The 18,733-nt window shown below is 36.0% G+C and overlaps 3 protein-coding genes across 4 annotated transcripts; 2 read left to right on the forward strand and 1 right to left on the reverse strand.

Annotated features, from left to right (window-relative positions):
• The first annotated feature begins 947 nt into the window (after nt 1-947).
• LOC111212654 lies at nt 948-5,987 on the forward strand. The gene is made up of 12 exons (XM_048766947.1): nt 948-1,326; nt 1,404-1,671; nt 1,796-1,892; nt 1,975-2,099; nt 2,214-2,298; nt 2,399-2,525; nt 2,656-2,840; nt 2,943-3,069; nt 3,164-3,337; nt 3,408-3,514; nt 3,782-4,767; nt 4,870-5,987. The coding sequence occupies exons 1-12, from the start codon at nt 1,168-1,170 to the stop codon at nt 5,451-5,453; spliced, it is 3,024 nt and encodes a 1,007-aa protein (XP_048622904.1). The 5' UTR covers nt 948-1,167; the 3' UTR covers nt 5,454-5,987.
• A 1,541-nt stretch (nt 5,988-7,528) lies between these two features.
• Nucleotides 7,529-7,999, forward strand: LOC106363475 (glutathione S-transferase T3-like). The gene has a single exon (XM_013803207.2). It carries the CDS (start codon nt 7,529-7,531, stop codon nt 7,997-7,999), a length of 471 nt encoding a protein of 156 aa, XP_013658661.2.
• Nucleotides 8,000-14,252: 6,253 nt separating this feature from the next.
• Nucleotides 14,253-17,640, reverse strand: LOC111197830 (zinc finger CCCH domain-containing protein 46-like). Of its 2 annotated transcripts, none has more exons than XM_048764568.1 (10): nt 17,465-17,640; nt 17,249-17,353; nt 16,080-16,988; nt 15,842-16,003; nt 15,564-15,749; nt 15,422-15,489; nt 15,055-15,334; nt 14,786-14,965; nt 14,647-14,711; nt 14,253-14,547 (listed from the first exon to the last, which is right to left on the reverse strand). In XM_048764568.1, the coding sequence occupies exons 3-9, from the start codon at nt 16,724-16,726 to the stop codon at nt 14,651-14,653; spliced, it is 1,584 nt and encodes a 527-aa protein (XP_048620525.1). In that variant the 5' UTR covers nt 16,727-16,988; nt 17,249-17,353; nt 17,465-17,640; the 3' UTR covers nt 14,253-14,547; nt 14,647-14,650. The 2 variants fall into 2 exon arrangements, with proteins under 2 accessions (XP_048620525.1, XP_048620526.1); XM_048764569.1 differs by having other exon boundaries at nt 17,249-17,347; nt 17,465-17,631.
• Nucleotides 17,641-18,733: the final 1,093 nt, after the last annotated feature.

Consider the following 18,733-nt stretch of genomic DNA (forward strand, 5'->3'; position numbering starts at 1 on the left):
TTTATTTCATCACTCCCACTGTCACTCTCCTCACATTAATTGCCACTAACTATTGTTAGTGACGTGAATGATACTAGAGTGTCTTTTCTTCCCTTTTGGAATGGTATTTGATCTCTTTTTGGAAATTTATGTTGTTTCCAATAAACGCTACCGGCTAAAAGTTGTGAAACTAGCAAATGCTCAAAGTATTCAGATTTGTAAAATTTACTTTGGTCGGATTAAGATTTGTAGTCTAAAAAGATTAGACCATTGATCGATTTCAGCGTGTTACTCTTGCACATGAATCCTGCTAATCTTTTGTGTATGGTTCAAATTGTAAATGTTGACGCTTACAAAAAGATACATATTGTACATATTTACAGCGTACTAATTTCTAAAGTTAGTAAGATTTCAGTGATCAATTTTTATTTTTTTATGAAAACTTAAGCGCAGTAATTATAAATGTTTAAAATCGTTAGAAACTTATCGGAAAAACGTTCTAAACCTTAAAACGCGGCAAAACTTTTACTTTATGTGACATTAAGTCTTATGTAATATTATTTGTTTTTTTTTTCTTAAACAATCTCAACCCTTATTTATAAGGTTTTGCAAGAGTTAAAGTATGCAAAAACTTTTTCCGTTTTCTAAATTGGTGAAGATTTATTCTTTTCTACGAAATGGCAAAAAGTTGAATTAAAACCTTAAAACGATTTTAATATACAGTAGATATATGAAAAAAAAAACAAAGCTCACATCCAACTGTATATTTTACTTACATACTCGCTCTGTTCCCAAAAATAAGATTTTTTTAGATTTTTTTCGTGTTCCACAAATATAGATCTATACTATTATTTGCGAAGTAAATTTTTGGAATCGAGCTCTCACGTTAAAAGTTAGAGTGGCTAATATCTATACTACCCTTAATGAATTTTCTATATATACTATTTCTTATATAATTAATTTATTGATCTATATGTCACGTTTGATGTATGTCTCCTTTTCATTATATGATTTGGTTTATTTCAACATAATTTGTTTCTATCTTTAATTCGTCATTATTATCCCTATTATCATTGGATTTATCTTTCTAAATAAAACAAACTATTTAACCTATAATGTGTATATATATGTAAGTTAATCCACACGTCCGTAAAAGCTTCAAAATCAAACTTCTAATATCTTAATAACATGTCTCATCTACGAAGGAAGCCAGCTACTTTAGTCTTTATTGATGATATTAAACCAGGGAACAATAGTTACAAATTAAAAGTGCAGGTTATGAAATTGTGGAAGCTATGGAGATCAAAAAAAGTTGTCTCCATTGAGATGGTTCTTGTGGACGCAACTGTGAGTAAACTACAATATTATTTTTGATGATTTCTATTTTTAGTTAATGTAAGATTATCTAACTTTTTCAATTGTAGGGAACAAGGATACATGCATCCATTGATGAGGATTTGATACAAATATATGAAGGAAAAGTGTTTGAGGGTGATGCTTTTTTTATAAGCAATTTTACACTTGTGAATTATGCAACAGAGTATAGGACAAATCCTTTTCCGTACAAGTTGACGTTTTATCGAACGACAAACATTACTCCTTGTGATGATTTTCCTTCTTACTTGCCAAACAAGTATCTGAAGAATTTTTCAGAGATTCATTCTGGGATCTTCAAGAATGATGTTTTGATTGGTTAGTAACTTTTTATTAGTATATGTGTATATTTAACAAAGATGCTTAGTTAAATTTCTTTGAGTAATTAAATTTATTTGCAGAACTAATTTTTTTTTTAATTTATACATCTTTTCTGGTTAAGATGTTGTTGGTCAGATTGTTCATGTTGGTGCTCTCACTGAAATTTATGCTAAAGGGAAACAAACTAACAAACTCAATGTTATTCTTCGGGATGAAACGTAAGTGCCTTGAATTCATATTTTCATTTTTATTAATGTCTTCATTCTATTAATTGATTTGGTCCGTTTGTCTCTTTTGCAGTGCTTCAAATTTGACTTGCACTCTTTGGGGTGATTATGGGAAACAGGTTATAGACTATGTTGAAGAAAATAACAACTCAATTGTTGTTTGTGTTGTGCGTTTTGCATGTGTGACCGAGTACAAAGGTATCTTTTAATATTTTCCCCCCAATAATTATTCTCCTAAAATACTTACTCAGACCTATACAATTATTTTGCTATACTTTGAAAATTATTTTTCTTTTTTTTTTCTTATTAAAGGAGTTCACGGTATTTCGAATGTGTTTAATGCAACACAGTTGATATTCGATCCTCCTGGTCCTCATTTTGATGATTTTCGATCAAAGTAAGTTTCTACACAAATATATATATATATATATATATATATATATATAAAATATAAAAGTGTTTTATTACCATGTTTAACAAAAAAAAATTGTTCTCAGGTTGCCAAAAGATGACATTATTCTCTCACGAGATGATGGATTATCTGGATCTACTGTTTCTTGGCATGATGAGTTATTTACTAAAAACCCTAGGAAGACATTAAGAGAGATATTAAGAACTTCCGAGGTACTTAAATGTTTAATAATATGCTATGGTTCTGAAATATGATTTTTAATTGAAGAGGGATATATTGTTTTTGCATGGCTTTAGACTTTGTAGCTGAAGTGTGTGTGTGTATATATATATTTGTTTATAGATTGGAAAGTATGTCACCACTGCAACTGTTAAGTCGGTGGAAACTAATCCAAGATGGTATTATGTCGTGTGTGCTGTTTGCGAAAAGACCGTTCATCCAATTGAAGAAAACCCTGGTGATGAAGAGGGCCCAGTCATGTTTGATTGTCTACAATGTAATCGGAATGTAACTGAAGTTCTAGCCAAGTAAATTTACTCATCTTCATTTTAAGTTTAATTTTATAATTATATTCTTCACTTTATATATTTTATATTTTATTGTATTCATCATTGAATGTTTTCATTTAGGTTTAAGCTGGTGCTATTGGTTACTGATGATTCCACTGAAGAAGCTAAGTTTCTTATTTTCGACAATATAGCTTATCCTAATTTTCTTAATAAGACAGCAGATGAATTAGCTGAGGAAGTGGCTGAGGTATAATGATTGTGTTATTGTCTTTTTTAATATATATATATATATACTGATAACAAAATTCAACATAGATTCTGATTATTTTTTAAAATCTAAGGATGATGACTCTGTTTTGCCAAGAACTCTGAACGATCTAATAGGCAAAACATTGCTTTTCAAGATGGGTGTTACGTCCAAAAATTTGAAGAGTAGGAAGTCAACTTTTATAGTTGACATAGTCACAGATGATGAAGTGATCATTGAACAGTTTTTGACTCAGAACTTATCAAAGGTATATTCAAATTCTTATTATAAGTCTGTTTATTGCTTTACTCTAATTATTTAAGAACTTTGATTTACAGGATGCTACTATTTCATATGCTGATGATGCTTCGCAGTGTTCCATTATGAAAAATGGAAATAATAAAAGGCTGGGTGTCATGGACGATGGTGTTGTAAACAAACGAAGGCAACAAGTTATTTGCTATAATGTTATTTTCTAATAGTATGGCTATGCCTGTTAAAGTTTGGAACGCAACATGGAGAATCTTGACAGAAGATATATTATACAAATTAAGAAAGGAAAATAATAACCAAAGTAAGTTATGTTCTTCTTTGTTAATTATACTTTAGATTACGTGTGTGGTATTTAACCCTTTTTGTCTTTAGGTGTCTATATTACAGACGAAGACTTAAAAAGCTTGGGATTAGCAAAAATAGAAAAATATTTGCGTAGGAACGGAAGTTCGTTGGCTAATTTTAATGGGATGCCTCTTGCTGAAGACTTGGTTATGGATAAAAATATTAACCATCTCATTATGGATGAGAAGTGTTACAATCGGGAAGAGTTAAAAGGTGAACATGAAAAGTTACTAGCAACGATAACAGATGAGCAAAAGCTTATTTATGATGAAATACTACATGCAGTAAATCATAAACATGGAGGTATGTTTTTCGTTTACGGTTATGGTGGGACAGGAAAAACATTTTTATGGAGGGTTTTAGGCTCTGCTCTTCGATCAAGAGGGAAAATAGTCTTAAATGTTGCATCAAGTGGTATAGCTGCTCTTTTGTTGCAAGGGGGAAGAACAGCTCACTCTAGGTTTGGGATTCCTATTGCCGTCAATGAGTTTTCAACATGCTCGATAAGTGCGGGTTCACATCAAGCAGATTTGATTAAAGAGGCTGAACTCATTATATGGGACGAAGCTCCAATGATGAGTAAACACTGCTTTGAAACTTTAGATAGAACTATGAGAGATATACTCAAATGTGACAAGGTTTTTGGTGGTAAGGTAATCGTCTTTGGTGGAGATTTTCGGCAGATCTTACCAGTCATAGTTGGAGGCAATAGAGTGGAAACTGTGTTGTCAGCTTTGAACTCATCATATCTGTGGTCAAGTTGCAAAGTTAGGGAACTCACAAAGAATATGCGCCTTCTAGGCGGAGATAATAATGAACTTGCAATGTTTTCAAATTGGATACTGGATATAGGAGATGGGAAGATTAATGAGCCTAATAATGGTGAGATAGAGATTGATATTCCTGAAGATCTATTAGTATCAGAATGCGAAGATCCCATACGGGAGATTGTGAAAGAGGTATATGGAAATTCTTATACAAGAGAGCGTAACCCCAAATTTTATCAAGAAAGGGCTATATTGAGTCCACGGAATGAAGATGTCGACAAGATCAATGAATATATGCTATCTCAAATAAAAGGTAAATCTTTTGTCTGATGTTTATTTTGTGTGTTTTAGAAGAAGTATTTGGTTTCATCTCAAATCATTAATGTAGATTATTTTCTCTTGAATATTTGAATAGGTGAGGAGCGTTCGTATCTCAGTTCAGATAGTATAGATACTTCTGATACAAGTAAAATAGATGATATGGTGTACACTCAAGAATATCTAAACAGCATTAAGATCTCTGGATTACCAAATCATGATCTAAAGTTAAAAATCGGTGCACCTATTATGCTGCTTAGGAATATTGACCCTAAAGGTGGACTATGCAATGGTACAAGGTTACTTGTAACACAATTAGCAAATCACGTCATTCAAGCCAAGTTTATAACCGGTGACAAAGTTGGCCAAAACGTTTTGCTCCCAAGAATGTTTGTTTCTCCACCAGAAGCAAGATTTCCATTTAGGATGAGACGGAGACAATTTCCTGTTGCTCTTGCTTTTGCAATGACTATTAATAAAAGTCAAGGTCAGACGTTACAAAAAGTTGGATTATATTTGCCGAGACCTGTGTTTTCCCATGGGCAATTGTATGTTGCTGTATCCAGAGTAACGTCGAGGACAGGATTGAAGATCTTGATAACTGATGAGAAAGGAAATCCCCAAAAAAGCACAATGAATGTAGTATATAAAGAAGTTTTCCAAAACATTTACGCTACATAGGTGTTTCAATGTGGTTGCCAAGTAAGTTTTTTTTATTATGTTTAATATATACATATGTTAACAGTTACTTATGATATTAATTTAATACTGATGCTGACCATATCTTCCTGCTTCGCCCACCTCTACCTGACATGTTTGGTGTATCATCTCCATCACCGTCCTCTCGGCTGACGCTTTCTTGTGCGTGTTATCTTTCCACTTCTTGTATATTGCACCTACTTTGTTTGCCCTCACCTTGGCTCCACTCTCTGTCTTTATCTGTATTTAGTTACAAGCGAGCCTCAAGTTAGGACCATAAGACATTCTTTAACCAAAAGACAAATTTCCTTATTTTGTAATTAGGGTACGAACCTTCACAATGGCTGTTAGCCTGTTACACGATCTCCATTGTTCAACTTGATGTACTTTTTACTTTTCTGTTTACCCAAGACAAATCCAGCTTAATAAGATTACATTCTGAGACATTATTATGATGCATATTAATTGTTTAATATTTTCAAAAATCATTTTGCCCGCGTCCACGCGGGCTGGACACCTAGTTTTATATATTATTAAGGTACACTTTTATACTTTTGAAGAACATTAATTGGAAATATTTGAATTGATTAAATTTCATTGGTGAAAAGTTATTGGAAAGTGTATAATAAAATAAAAAATAAATTAAATTATAAATATTTATTAAATTCTTAATAAACGTACATACTCTATAAAAACTTAATTTCAGAAAAAAGAGTATTTTATAATAATCAATTTTTTTATCAAATATAACAATCAATTTTGGACAACCTGCATCCACTATACTTTTCTAATATAAAAGCATATATTTATTATACATAAAAACGATTTATTTATCATGCAATTTCGCAGCTTAAGGACGTTACACGTTCCTAAGAGCACGATTATCGTTCGTCCCAAAGCCCGTCCTTATTAATATTGGGTCGAGAAATAAATCAAAAAGACCAAATAACATTGTAAACGGACCTTAATTTAGGATGTTGGGCTTCTTCCTTACGAGGGACGTGGCATCATTCAATTGGTAGTCGAAATAGGGTTGGGGAAAGTCGCACCGTGTCTTTTTTTCACCCTTCTCCTGATTCTCTCTTCTCCGCGGCGATAGTTTTGGCGATAGCCTCTCCGGAGATTTCAAGGACGAATCGACATCCCCAATCGATCTGCTGCCTCATCGACGCTTCTCCGGCGATTCAAACCCAAACGAGGTATGTGTTCCTCCTTCTTCATCGGATTTAGATGATTTTGTTGTCATTGACGATTTGTATCCTCCGTTTCTGGGATCCGTCATGGCGAAAGCTCCTCCAGAGATTTCAAGGACGAATCGACATCCCCAATCGATCTGCTGCCTCATCGACGCTTCTCCGCCGATTCAAACCTAAACGAGGTATGTGTTCCTCCTTCTTCATGGGACTGTCCTTTGTGATTGTAAATGAAATAGAGTTACGGTTTTGTTAATTTTGTTTCGTCTTCCTTGCATGCATAGAACAATTTAGCAATTTGCTTGTACAAACGCCTTGATGCTTGATGCTTGATTTCATTAAGAAAATTAGCTGGCCTTGATGCTTGATTTCATTTAGGATCATTTGAATTCCTGTTATATATTGATTCTCCATGTTATCTGAAATTTATTGTGTTTTGTTTTCGGTGTAACTTGTATCAAGAATTGCATATGATTCTTTGGAAATTCTCGTTTCTACGTTAAATATTGAGTTTCATACATATATTGCAACTGATTATTTAGAGACTTTTGTTTCTATTGAGTCTGATTATTTAGAGTTAAGGTTAGAGTTAGTTCAATTGAAACCAAATACACTTTCAATTTAATGAGCTAGTTAAAGTACAGTTGATAGGTTTAGTGTTGTTGTTACTGTAATAACTTTTGATAAGACCTTGGTGGTTAATGGTTAGTCATAATGTGGCTTACTTACCACACTTAAATTTTGTCTATTAAACCCCAACCATACTTTTATAATCGACACAATCTACTATCTCTCCACTATCATCTTAAAGCCTTTAATCTTATCTGATTTCTCTTCTATAATCTCTTCTATGTTCGTATTGGTATGGCTTCAAAGTATCCATATTCCCGGTCTTCTAGTTATATAGGACTTCTTAACAGTCAACACAAAACTGTTAACCATGAAAACTACCCTTATGGAAGTTTTCATTCTAGTGTGAACCTTGGAGCATCAGAAATCTCCCCTTTCAGTTCCCAACAACCTGACGTGCCAGATCAACCTATAGTCACACCAGTGGAGCGTAGGGAGAGAAAGAAATGGACGCCTGCTATGGACGAGGTTCTGATAAGTGGCTGGCTGAACACATCTAAGGATGTTGTTGTTGGAAACAATCAAAATGCACGGATCTTCTGGGAACGTGTTGAGGCATATTGCAAAGCAAGTCCTCATGGTAGAGCGGGTGGTGTGATGACAGAGAATCTCCATTGTAAGCAGAGGTGGCACAAAATAAATGACTTGACGAACAAGTTCTGTGGTGCATTTGCAACAGCAGAGAGACAAATGACTTCTGGCTAGAACGACACTGATGTTCTCAAGTTGGCTCATCAAATATTCTACTCTGATCACAACATGAAGTTCAACCTTGGACATGCGTGGTGTGTGTTGAGGCATGAACAGAAATGGATTAGCCTTAACACTCCTAAACCCACCGGCACTTCAAAGAGAAAATCTGGTGGGGAAAATTCCCAAACCTCTCACATGAATGTTGGTGATAATGAGGTTCGACCTGAAGGTATCAAGGCTGCTAAAGCAAAAAGGAGTAATGGTCAGGGGAAGTCTATGGCTGAGTATACGACCATCTGGGAGATGAAGAAGGAAGATTTGGCGATGAAGGGTAAACTCTCAAAGCTGGCTATTCTAGACACTCTTCTAGCCAAAAAAGGACCACTTAGTGAGGCTGAAGAAGTGGTCAAGAATAAGCTTCTCGCTGCTTATTTCTGAGAATTAGAGCCTAGCTACGTTTCTAATTTATAATTATGTCTTTAAATTATGTTCTAAGTAGTTTGTATTATCTTTAACTTGATGAATGTAGTTCGTGTTTCGTTATGTCTATCGTTATTAATGAATCACTTCTTATGTTAATCCCCTCTATGTCTTGATAAATGTACTTCCTTTCGTTATATGGCTTTTCTTGTCTTATTCGATGGCTTTACTTATCTAATAAGGTTAACTTTACCTCTCGATTATTCACTCGTTGCTAGGAGGCTAGCTAGAGTTTCAGATACCAGTTCTATTTACCTTCTCTTATTTTTTTTTGCAGGTTAAGTTATCCATGGGACTTGATTACAACTATACTCAGCCTTCTGATTCAGATGAGTACGGTGGCAACACAGCTGACAGTGGGTACAGCAAAACAGAAGATCTAATTCGTCAGGACCAAGCTGAGATTGACACCCAGCGAGCGCCGGTTCAGTACCCTCCTCAACCCGAGGTTGAGTTCGGCTTCCCTCAAACATGCTACTGCGGTGCTCGTCCACTTCTAGCAACATCTCAAAGTAGAAATGAGCCAGGTAGATTGTACTATACGTGTGCAAATGTTGCTGATGGAGATTCCCATGTCTGGAAATGGTGGGATGTGGCTGTAATGGAGGAGATGAGAGCCATGGATACTCACACACTTCAGTTGGCTGAGAAAGTTGATTATCTTGCTGGTATGAGTGACTACCAGACAGAGCTTAACCAGATTAATGATCTCCAATACGAGACTGAGCAGAAAATGGTAAGGCTAGAAAAGCTAGTGTCTGAGTTAGGTAATAAGAAATCAACGTCTACCAATGGCTTTGGCTTTGAATACTTTGTAGGTGTAATCGTTATTGTGTTCGTTTTAATAGGTATGTGGCTCATGGTTTAGTTAATCATGGTCTCCTTTCTATTACATGACTTTGTAATGTGCTTTATCTGCTTCAGATGAATGAGTTATGTGTAATGACTTTGTAATGAACATGACCGTGTAATGTGTTAGTTTGTAATATGATGTGATGACTTTGTAATGTGATGACTTTGTAATGTGCTTTATGTGCTTTCTTTGCTCATGATTTATTATGTAATATGATGACTTTGTAAAGACCAAATAAGTGTACCGACATCCCCTTGCTCTCTTCTAGCCCGTGACTCTGTACCGACGTCCCATTGCTCGTAAACAAATCTCGTGACCTCTTCTAGCAAATCAAAGAGTCAGATACTTTCTTTCAAATTTTGTTATACAATAATCATCACGGGTCATGTTGTTTACATTTCTTATAGTCTATAAGTAGAAGTGTATGTTTCTTTCTTTCAAATTCACCACTGCTCTACCTATTCTCAATACATATTCTCTCTTTTTCAATTTTTTTATGGCTTCTTCATCCCATTATCATTACCACAACGATGATGATGATGATGAATTTGAAACCCTATTTGAAGAATTTTTTGAAATCCCTGATATTATTCTCGAACCAAAAGAGCGAAAAACGCATTTTTATCGAGAGAAACCGGGAAGATGGCCACATGAAGCTTTGGAATGATTATTTTTCTGAAACTCCTACATATCCTCCCAATATATTCCGCCGACGGTTCCGAATGAACAAACCATTGTTCTTGCGTATTGTGCATCGTCTCTCTACACATGTAGACTATTTTCAGCCATCAGAAGATGCAGTCGGACGGGCTAGTCTATCTCTGCTCCAAAAATGTACCGCAGCAATTCATCAATTAGCGTATGGTGGTGGGGCTGATACAGTTGACGAGTATGTGCGACTTGGTGATACAACAGCTCGAAAATGTTTGTACCAATTTACCGCCGGAATAATCCACTTGTTTGGCGATGAATACCTAAGACGTCCCACCCCGGAGGATCTGCAAAGACTACTCCACATTGGAGAACAACATGGATTTCCAGGGATGGTTGGAAGCATCGATTGTATGCATTGAGAGTGGAAGAATTGCCCCACCGCTTGGAAAGGAATGTATTCACGAGGAACCGGAAAACCAACAATTGTGTTGGAGGCGGTAGCTTCATCGGACCTCTGGACCTGGCACGCATTTTTTGGAGCTCCAGGTACTATGAACGATCTTAATATTCTTGATCGATCACCTATTTTTGATGAAATTATTAACGAAAATGCTCCACAAGTCAATTTCTATGTCAACGGAAGTGAGTACCATTTGGGTTACTATCTCGCCGATGGCATTTATCCGAAATGGGCTACTTTTATTCAATCTATCTGACTTCCACAAGGTCCAAAAAATTGTTTATTTGCTAAAAAACAAGAAGTCGTCCGAAAAGATGTTGAGCGCGCCTTCGGAGTCCTGCAAGCTAGATTCGCCGTTGTTAGAAATCCATCTAATTTATGGGATAAAAACAAAATAGGAAATATTATGAAGACATGTATAATACTCCATAATATGATTGTCGAAGATGAACGAGATTCATACACTCAACACGCTTCAGAATTTCAACAAGGAGAAGATGTGGATCCTACATTTGTAGTCAAGAGGACTAAAAGTCTTGGTACTATATTGGGTCGTCGAGCAGAAGTTCGGGATAGACAACGCCATCAACAATTAAAAGAAGATTTGACTGAAAATATATGTGCTAAATTTGGACATCTCCCTAACTACAATGTTTAAAAAAACTTGGACGGGAAAAAAAATAATCCAACGTTTAGTTTCTATGAATTCAATAAAATGTTTGTTTGTTTTATTTTTTCATGTTTGTAATTTTTTTGCCCAATTTTGTAATTTTCTCATGTTTTCAATTTTAATGTTATATGTTTTATTTTAAATTTTTATTCTATATATCATTACTTATTTAAATAAATAATAAGTTTACTAAAAAACATCAAAAAGTCATACCAATAATTTAATTTTTTGGGATTGTCCTTAACTTTGGTCCTTAACCTCAAAATAACAATAAATTAATCTAAGGACCTAACAATTAGTCCTAGCAATAATCATGGCCTAACTAACCAAATTCTGGAATTTTGGTCTTGCTCGGTTTGTGCTCAAAAAAAAAAAAAAAAAAAAAAAAAAGGTCTTGCTCGGTTCAACAATTTTCCGACTAGGTGTCATACATTATGAGTTTTCTCAACAGAAAAATGTAATAGTATGGGCTTGTTGATTACATGGGAAAGGACATGAATTGACATCTCACATATGATATAATTTGCAATATTTGGCGAATATTTGTGGAGATGTCTCCACAAAACACAACTTCTGGCATATATCTCTCCACACCACATGGCCTTTGTGTTGCCTCGTGGGATCTCATTATTTTCTTCCTGTTTTTCTATTTTTTTTTTTGACATCGAAAAATTATATTAGACTATCATGCTCCTGTTAAGCCAGCCTCAATAGCTAACCAACTGGGAGCTAGACCGCTTACAAAATCTGAGTTTATTTCACGTGATCGGGCACCTTTTGCTAGGTGATCCGCACGGACATTTTCTGATCTAGGAATAAAAGAAATCGAACAGCTAAGAAAATCATTGCAGAGGGCTTTAATTTCATCAAGTTCCGCAGCCAGAACCGGCCACAAGTTTTACCAATTGTTCGCAGTCTGACTCCAAGTGGACCTCACGCCATCCCGCAGTTAGCAGCTCTTGCATTGCCCATAACATACCTTCTGCTTCTGCGTGAAGAGGTGATGATGTTTTTATATCTCCTTTCACTCCAAACAGAGTCGGTGCGTCGTCCTTCAGGAGCACAAAGCCCAGTCCCGTCGCTTCGGTTGTGCTTTTCCACGATGCGTCTACTTGGCATCGCCACTTTTGTATAGTACTATTTTGCAACGTCATGGCTTGTACTGGCCGATCTTCTGTTTGAGTCTCTGTAATCTCTGTGATTATTTGGGCTAGCTTCCAGCTCTCAGCTTCCTTTTGTGCGAATTGGACAGTGTCGTCGGGTGCTATGTTCTTTCCGTTGAAGGTTTTTTCATTACGTGCCTTCCATATGTACCAAGCTGTCCATGGAAAAGCTTCCAGCCTTGTTGGGTCCACTCCTCGTTCTTTTGCTCTATGTAGTAGGTAGTTAATATTCTCATATAGAGATTGACACGGAAAGATTCCCGGAGGGGAGGGCACAGTAGATAGTGCCCAGCATTTTAGCGCAGGAGGGCAGAGGAACATAGTATGGTTGATCGTTTCTTCATCAGCTCCACAGCGGGGACACGAGCTGTCTTGGGTGCAGTGGCGTTGTTTTAGTTGGGTCGCTGTCGCAAGGAATCCCGAAGTGGCTTGCCATAGAAAGTGTTTCAGTTTCCGTGGAGCTTTAACCTTCCAGATCGCCTTCTTGAGTGCTGTTGTGCTTGGTTCGAGACTGAGAGGAACCGCAGACCTCGTTCTGATCCCATGTGCCACTTCATATCCTGAAGAGGAACCGCATACCTCGTTCTGATCCTGAAGAGGAACCGCATACCTCGTTCTGATCCTGAGAGGAACCGCAAACCGAAGTGGCTTGCCATAGAAAGTGTTTCAGAGTATCAAGATTACTCTCTCTCCTCTCAGGAACCGCAGACTGAGAGGAACCGCATACCTCGTTCTGATCCTGTTTTTCTATTTTGAAGTTGTTTTTATTCTCTTTGTTTTGTACAAATTTATGGAGAAGTGTTCGTGACAATCTGTTCAATGAAATAACTGGTAACTTAAGTATATAAATAATTTGGCTTTCTATTAGTATTATCTTTTTCATGATCCTCACTATACTCTTAACATTTTCACCCAATAGGAACTGAGTTGTGAATTATGTTATATAAAGGTTCCACACGAGGATATACCTACTTCGGTTGAGAACGGTGAACGATTACGTAGATAGGCAAAACCGACTAGTGATCCGGACCGGATTAAATTTGTGTAAGGGAATCTAGTTGGAACAGTTTAAAACAACTATTTGGCCAGATTCAAAATTGTAACCGATACCGGATTCTTGGTTCGGACTGGTTTTACTGAATATTATATATTAAAAAAGTTCCTCATCTTACCCATAACGAGTTGGCTCAACTGAAAAATCCGAAACATTATGGCAAAATGCTTGGAAATCGTTGTATACGCACATAACACATCATCATAATCATGGCTGACCCTGAGATTATAAGAATTATAGACATTTTAAAAAAAATCGAGAGATTATTTTTTATCAATTTTGAAAGCTTATGTGTATACTTTTGTTAAACTAAGCTATGTTCAAGCAGACAGTTTGTTCCTGCATAACATATGTATCATTAACCCTAACTCAAAAGAATATGGCCTTCAGAAGGTCAGATTCGTTTAGATCATAGAGGGATATGATGAATTGACGTTCTTTCCACATTTCACATAATAGAAGCGACATCTAGTTTGAAAGTAGACCACAAGTTACGTACCACTTTTGTTATGTTGTGATTTAAATTTTTGGCACTCAGTTCTCTCGCGCGTGCATCACCACACGCCATTGTCCGTGTCTTTACTAAAATCATTAATGATACACATAATATCACACATTTCATTTAATATGAATACCTCTTATACCTTTCGTCTTTACATGCAATATAACATTCTTCATCTTTTTAAAAATCACGGTAATAGCCATGGATGTATCACCTACTCCCTTTCACATACTTACCACCTCATAGCTGTTACATTTAATAACGATGACACAAAACCTACTTCATAAAATCAAACCTAAAGATTTGTAGTTGTAGAAAAAAATAACCAAAAGTGGATCTCTTTGGATTTTTTTCAAGTTGGAGAGTGGTTAGAGTGAGAGAGTAGCTACTGGTAAGGACAAGAAGAGTTGCTAACACTTTTCAAACCCATATTGTAATCTCTTTCATTTGTAAATCTTTAGAGAGATTACACTTCTTGTCCTATATATTTATGTTATATCATATTACATCGTCTTCTGAGGTCCATCAACATTACACATTAAAACTAGAGAAATGGTACAACAATCTTTTTTCTTCTCCTCTTCACTTCTCTACCTCTCTTACATCAAATTTTCCTGCTTTACTTTTATACCTCTGCATCTTTTGTTATTAAGAGTCTATATTATTAGTTTTTGACTTACCTCAGTTTCTTTCTTTCTTTTTTCTTTCTTTCTCACCTCTCTTCCTACAACAACAACAAAGACAAATAAATGATTAGCCTAACAAGTTACAAGATGGGTGTTTTGTGTCACAATGACACCATCCATTAATCTACTCTTTCTACCTGTTTATATCCCAACACGACATGCTGGTCCTCCCCTACCGGGTAACATCCCAAATGCCGGTGACCTGATTCATAAAACCACTGTTAGGTTACCATTTACTTGATATTAGAAACATAAACCGTGGTGGCATCTTGAGACCTAGGTATTTGGCAGTTGAAAGAGTTGAAGGAGTCAGAGAGTGTAGAAGGAGCTGAATTATCATCATTATCAGAAGAAGGCGACCACAGATCTGATCCATTATTGTCCACAGAATCAGCAAACAGAAACAAATGATTAGTGGAAGATGCAAATGGACTATCTGGCAAGCATTCCTCCAACCTGTAACAATAAAAAAAAAGAGAACTTGCTATTTAACCTCATATGGCTTAAAAAACATTAAAAAGTTCCTTATTCATGAGTAAACCTACTTCTCTTGTAGATTTATTGTATCATCATCAGATCCTTCTTTGGAACTTCCTTTCCCTATCTCTCCTCCTGCTTTAACCGCCCCCGGGCGTGGAGACACAAGTGTCTGGCTAAAAGGATTTGGAGAACGAATGTGTGTAGAGGAAGAATTGAGCTGGAAATGATTCTTCATGTCAAGAAGCTGCAGATTCATTAGTCTTCTGCTTTGAAGCTCAAGAATCTCTTCTTCAAATTTACTCCTCCACATAACATCTTGGGCGTTGTTATAGAACCCCCTCCCTCCTGCGTCACAATCAAATCACTTTGGCCATAAGCAAAAGGTTCTTCAACTAAACTCTACATGAGAAAGAGCTTTAGTAGTTTGTTTACCTAAAACATCCCTGGGGCTAGAATCAAGCCCTGTTGGGGACAACTCTAGCTCTGTTGTTTGGTTAGTTCTACACAAAAAGGATAAAAGTGTGGTAAACACAAAGAACTATCAGGCCCAAAACCACTACTAGTAGTTAACTACCTGTATTTGTCAGGGACTTTGCCTTTCTCCTTGTAAGGCTTAACAAGAACCCTTGAATCACACACAAAGTGAGGGTTCCCTTTGGCTAGAATGCTCTTGACAGTCTCAGGGTACAAGAATGTCACAAACCCAAACATCCTCTTTTGCTGATATGGTATCCTCACATCTTGAACTGGTCCAAAAGTACTATACCCACCATAGCAACATCTTTAAGTCACACAAGAACATATACTCTGACTAAAAGGGAAGGTATGATTCATTGTGTTTGTAAGCATTACCTGAAATAATTGGACACATCTTCCTCCCTGAACCTACTGTCGGCAGGAAATGTCAGATAGATCTGTCTGGAAGCAGGACAAGCCATAGCGGAGAGATCAATCCTCTCAGGCCTCCATCTTCCAAGCTTCTGAAATTCATCTCCCATCATCAAAGCAGCAGCTCTGCCCAAATATTTCCACAAGTTAAAAAAAATAACTTTGAATATCTCAAAAGAGAAAAAATGAAGAAAGGTCAAACCTTTGAGCATCACTGTTCTGCAAGTTTACACCTTTAGGAAAGAAAGAAGAGCGAGTCATGAACTGGTGAGCGAGTCTTGGAGGTACCGAGTTAGACCTAAGAAGCTCCATTCTGCTTGGAGAGCCAACGAGTTCACCTCCTCCATCACTGTGAACGAATCTACAGCTACTTCCGTTTTTGCAGAAGCCTCTAGCGAAATAAGAACAGGGCACACCTCCAAACCCTAAATCAGAGTCACCATACCCTAAACCGTCAAAACCGCAGCTACCGCTTCTGGCATGCACAGAGCCCAAGTTCACATCATCCATGAATTCGAACTCGTTGGTCATTTCCTTAAAAGATCTTCCTCCTCCGTTAGCGTAGAAGGGCAGAGAAGCAGGGTTGAGAGAAGAGCCACGAGTGTTGTTCTTAGGGCTTATTAACTCCTCTTGGCTCCAAAGAGGCCTTGAACAGCTCATGAGACCTAACTCTTTCTTGCCTTTCGCTATCACAGAGTGAACAAGATTCTCCGGACCAAAAGCTAGTCTTATCATCTCTTTCTCGCCGTGGTCTTGGAGAAGGAGAAGACCCATGATCTTTGATGCGTTATCTGGGTCCAAAGCTTGGATACGAGAGAGCACAATCCTAGTTGCTTCATACCCATCCATGGCTTTTTTTTCTCTCTCTCTCTCTCTCTTGCTTGAGTTAGAGTAGAGAGAAGAATAAGGGAAAGAGTGATTCTTTTTGTAGAGAGAGAGAGAGAGAGAGAGAGAGAGAGAGAGTGGAGTGTTTGTTGTCTTGTGTATAGAGAGGATGTTGTCGTTAATAGGTCTCTCTGGTTTCTTGTGTTGGAGTTTAGTTTTTCTTTTCTAAACTACAATTTCTTTAAAACCTATCTTTTTATAATACTTTACCTTCACCTACTGTTTCCTGCGAGACAACCAGTAAATAACAAAAAAAATCAAACTTTAAAAAGGATAAACAGTAGAAAAGGCTTTTCTTCTCGCGTGCTTATGAGAAGAAGAAACAAAAAAAAAATCAACACTTTTGGAGAAAAAAAAGGGAAAGGTTGAAACTTTATTAGGAAAAAATAAAGAAGAAAGGAAGTTTTTTTTTGCATGCTGAGAATCTTTACATGGAAACAAAAACGATTTTTTTTACTGAGGAAGAAAAAGTAAAATCTAATTTACCTGAAAAAGTCAAAATGATCAACTCTTGAGATTCTCTGTGGAGAACATTATCTTATCAGTACAACAAGAGTGAAAACTTCTGCAGGTGACTGACGTTTACTGCTCCTTTAGGGAATAGATGAAAGAAACATGTGACATCATGTAAGATTCTATCATCAGAACTTGCACAAGTTTAATCTCTCTAGAGAGAGAGGGAGAGAGAGAAGGTGTACGTACTTTAGTTGTGTATGATGAGAGAATAGATCTGCGCCATGAGGAAGCTTCTTCCGGATTTGGGATCAGGAGAAAACTCTCTGGTCTTTTCACGAGTTGAAGAAGAGGAGGAGAGAGAGAGAGAGATTGTGAACAGTTTTAAAGCCTAAAAAAAAACAAAAGATGGTTGCATTCCACGTTCTCTGACACTAGCCCTTTTTCATTTCATTTGGATAGTGAACTCCACGCGCCTTACGTTAAGACATACTACTCACGCTCCTTACGTTGAGGTGTGTTCTTCACGCGCAGTGGATTGATATGCAGACCAGCTGTAACGCTGGGGCCTCCACTCTCTCCTACTGTCCTTTTCTCATTTTCATCATTATATTTTGTAGGGACACATTTAAGTTAGCTTAATCTTTTTGTTAATTAAAGGAAATAAATCCCCCCAAGACTCTTTTTTTTTTCTTTTTGTCGCCCCCCCAAGACTTCTTTCTAAATTGTTTTATTCTATTTGTAATTACACTAGATTTTTTAACCGCGCTACGCGCGGATAAGATATTATATGTATTTCTCAATTCTAAAAAAATAATGTATAATATTGTATTACATTATTTAAAGAATATAAAATAAGACTACATAACATAAATATATTTTTTAAATCTTCTTTATGGAAATCATTATGTTGTTTAATTGCTATACTTGATTCACATATTTGCATAGTTATTTGTGATAAATGAATAACTATATTTTTATTATCAGTAAATAATATATATTTATTATATAATATAAGAAAAATAAAATTATTTACTTTTAAAACAAACTTGTCTCATCTTGGAGACTCGGTTATAGACATATCATATTGGAATGATACATTTTTACAGTTATCAATCTTCTTAACAGTCAAGAAACAAATCTGAATATCAAAACAATATCGCATACGATCTCTTTGTGGAATAACTGCTCTGAAGAAATTGAATTTAGACATCAAAAAGGACTGGAAATGGATGTGCAGATGTGTTATCTAAGTCAGCTTTACAAAATACTATTCATAGTTCATATATCATTTATATACATCCTATTTTTTTGTTCATCATTTCTTAAACATCTTGAAATAACTGATGCTAATTAATAATAAACTTTTGGCTGGCAAAAAAAATTCAAATTTGTCTAATTATCGCTTAATTTGTCTAACTGATATATATGTATTTTTCAATTCTAAAAGATAATGTATAATATTGTATTATATTATTTAAATAATATAAAATAAGACTACCTAACATAAATATATTT

This window comes from Brassica napus, chromosome C8, assembly GCF_020379485.1.
Source record: "Brassica napus cultivar Da-Ae chromosome C8, Da-Ae, whole genome shotgun sequence".
NCBI lineage: Eukaryota > Viridiplantae > Streptophyta > Magnoliopsida > Brassicales > Brassicaceae > Brassica > Brassica napus.

Coding starts and splice junctions, on each gene's coding strand:
- LOC111212654 (XM_048766947.1), top strand. CDS start 1,168: ATGTCTCATCTACGAAGGAAGCCAGCTACTTTAGTCTTTATTGATGAT. Junction 1,672..1,795: donor CAAGAATGATGTTTTGATTG/GTTAGTAACTTT, acceptor TTTCTGGTTAAG/ATGTTGTTGGTCAGATTGTT. Junction 2,100..2,213: donor ATGTGTGACCGAGTACAAAG/GTATCTTTTAAT, acceptor TTCTTATTAAAG/GAGTTCACGGTATTTCGAAT.
- LOC106363475 (XM_013803207.2), top strand. CDS start 7,529: ATGGCTTCAAAGTATCCATATTCCCGGTCTTCTAGTTATATAGGACTT.
- LOC111197830 (XM_048764568.1), bottom strand. CDS start 16,726: ATGGATGGGTATGAAGCAACTAGGATTGTGCTCTCTCGTATCCAAGCT. Junction 16,004..16,079: donor CAGAACAGTGATGCTCAAAG/GTTTGACCTTTC, acceptor ATATTTGGGCAG/AGCTGCTGCTTTGATGATGG. Junction 15,490..15,563: donor AAAGTCCCTGACAAATACAG/GTAGTTAACTAC, acceptor CTTTTTGTGTAG/AACTAACCAAACAACAGAGC.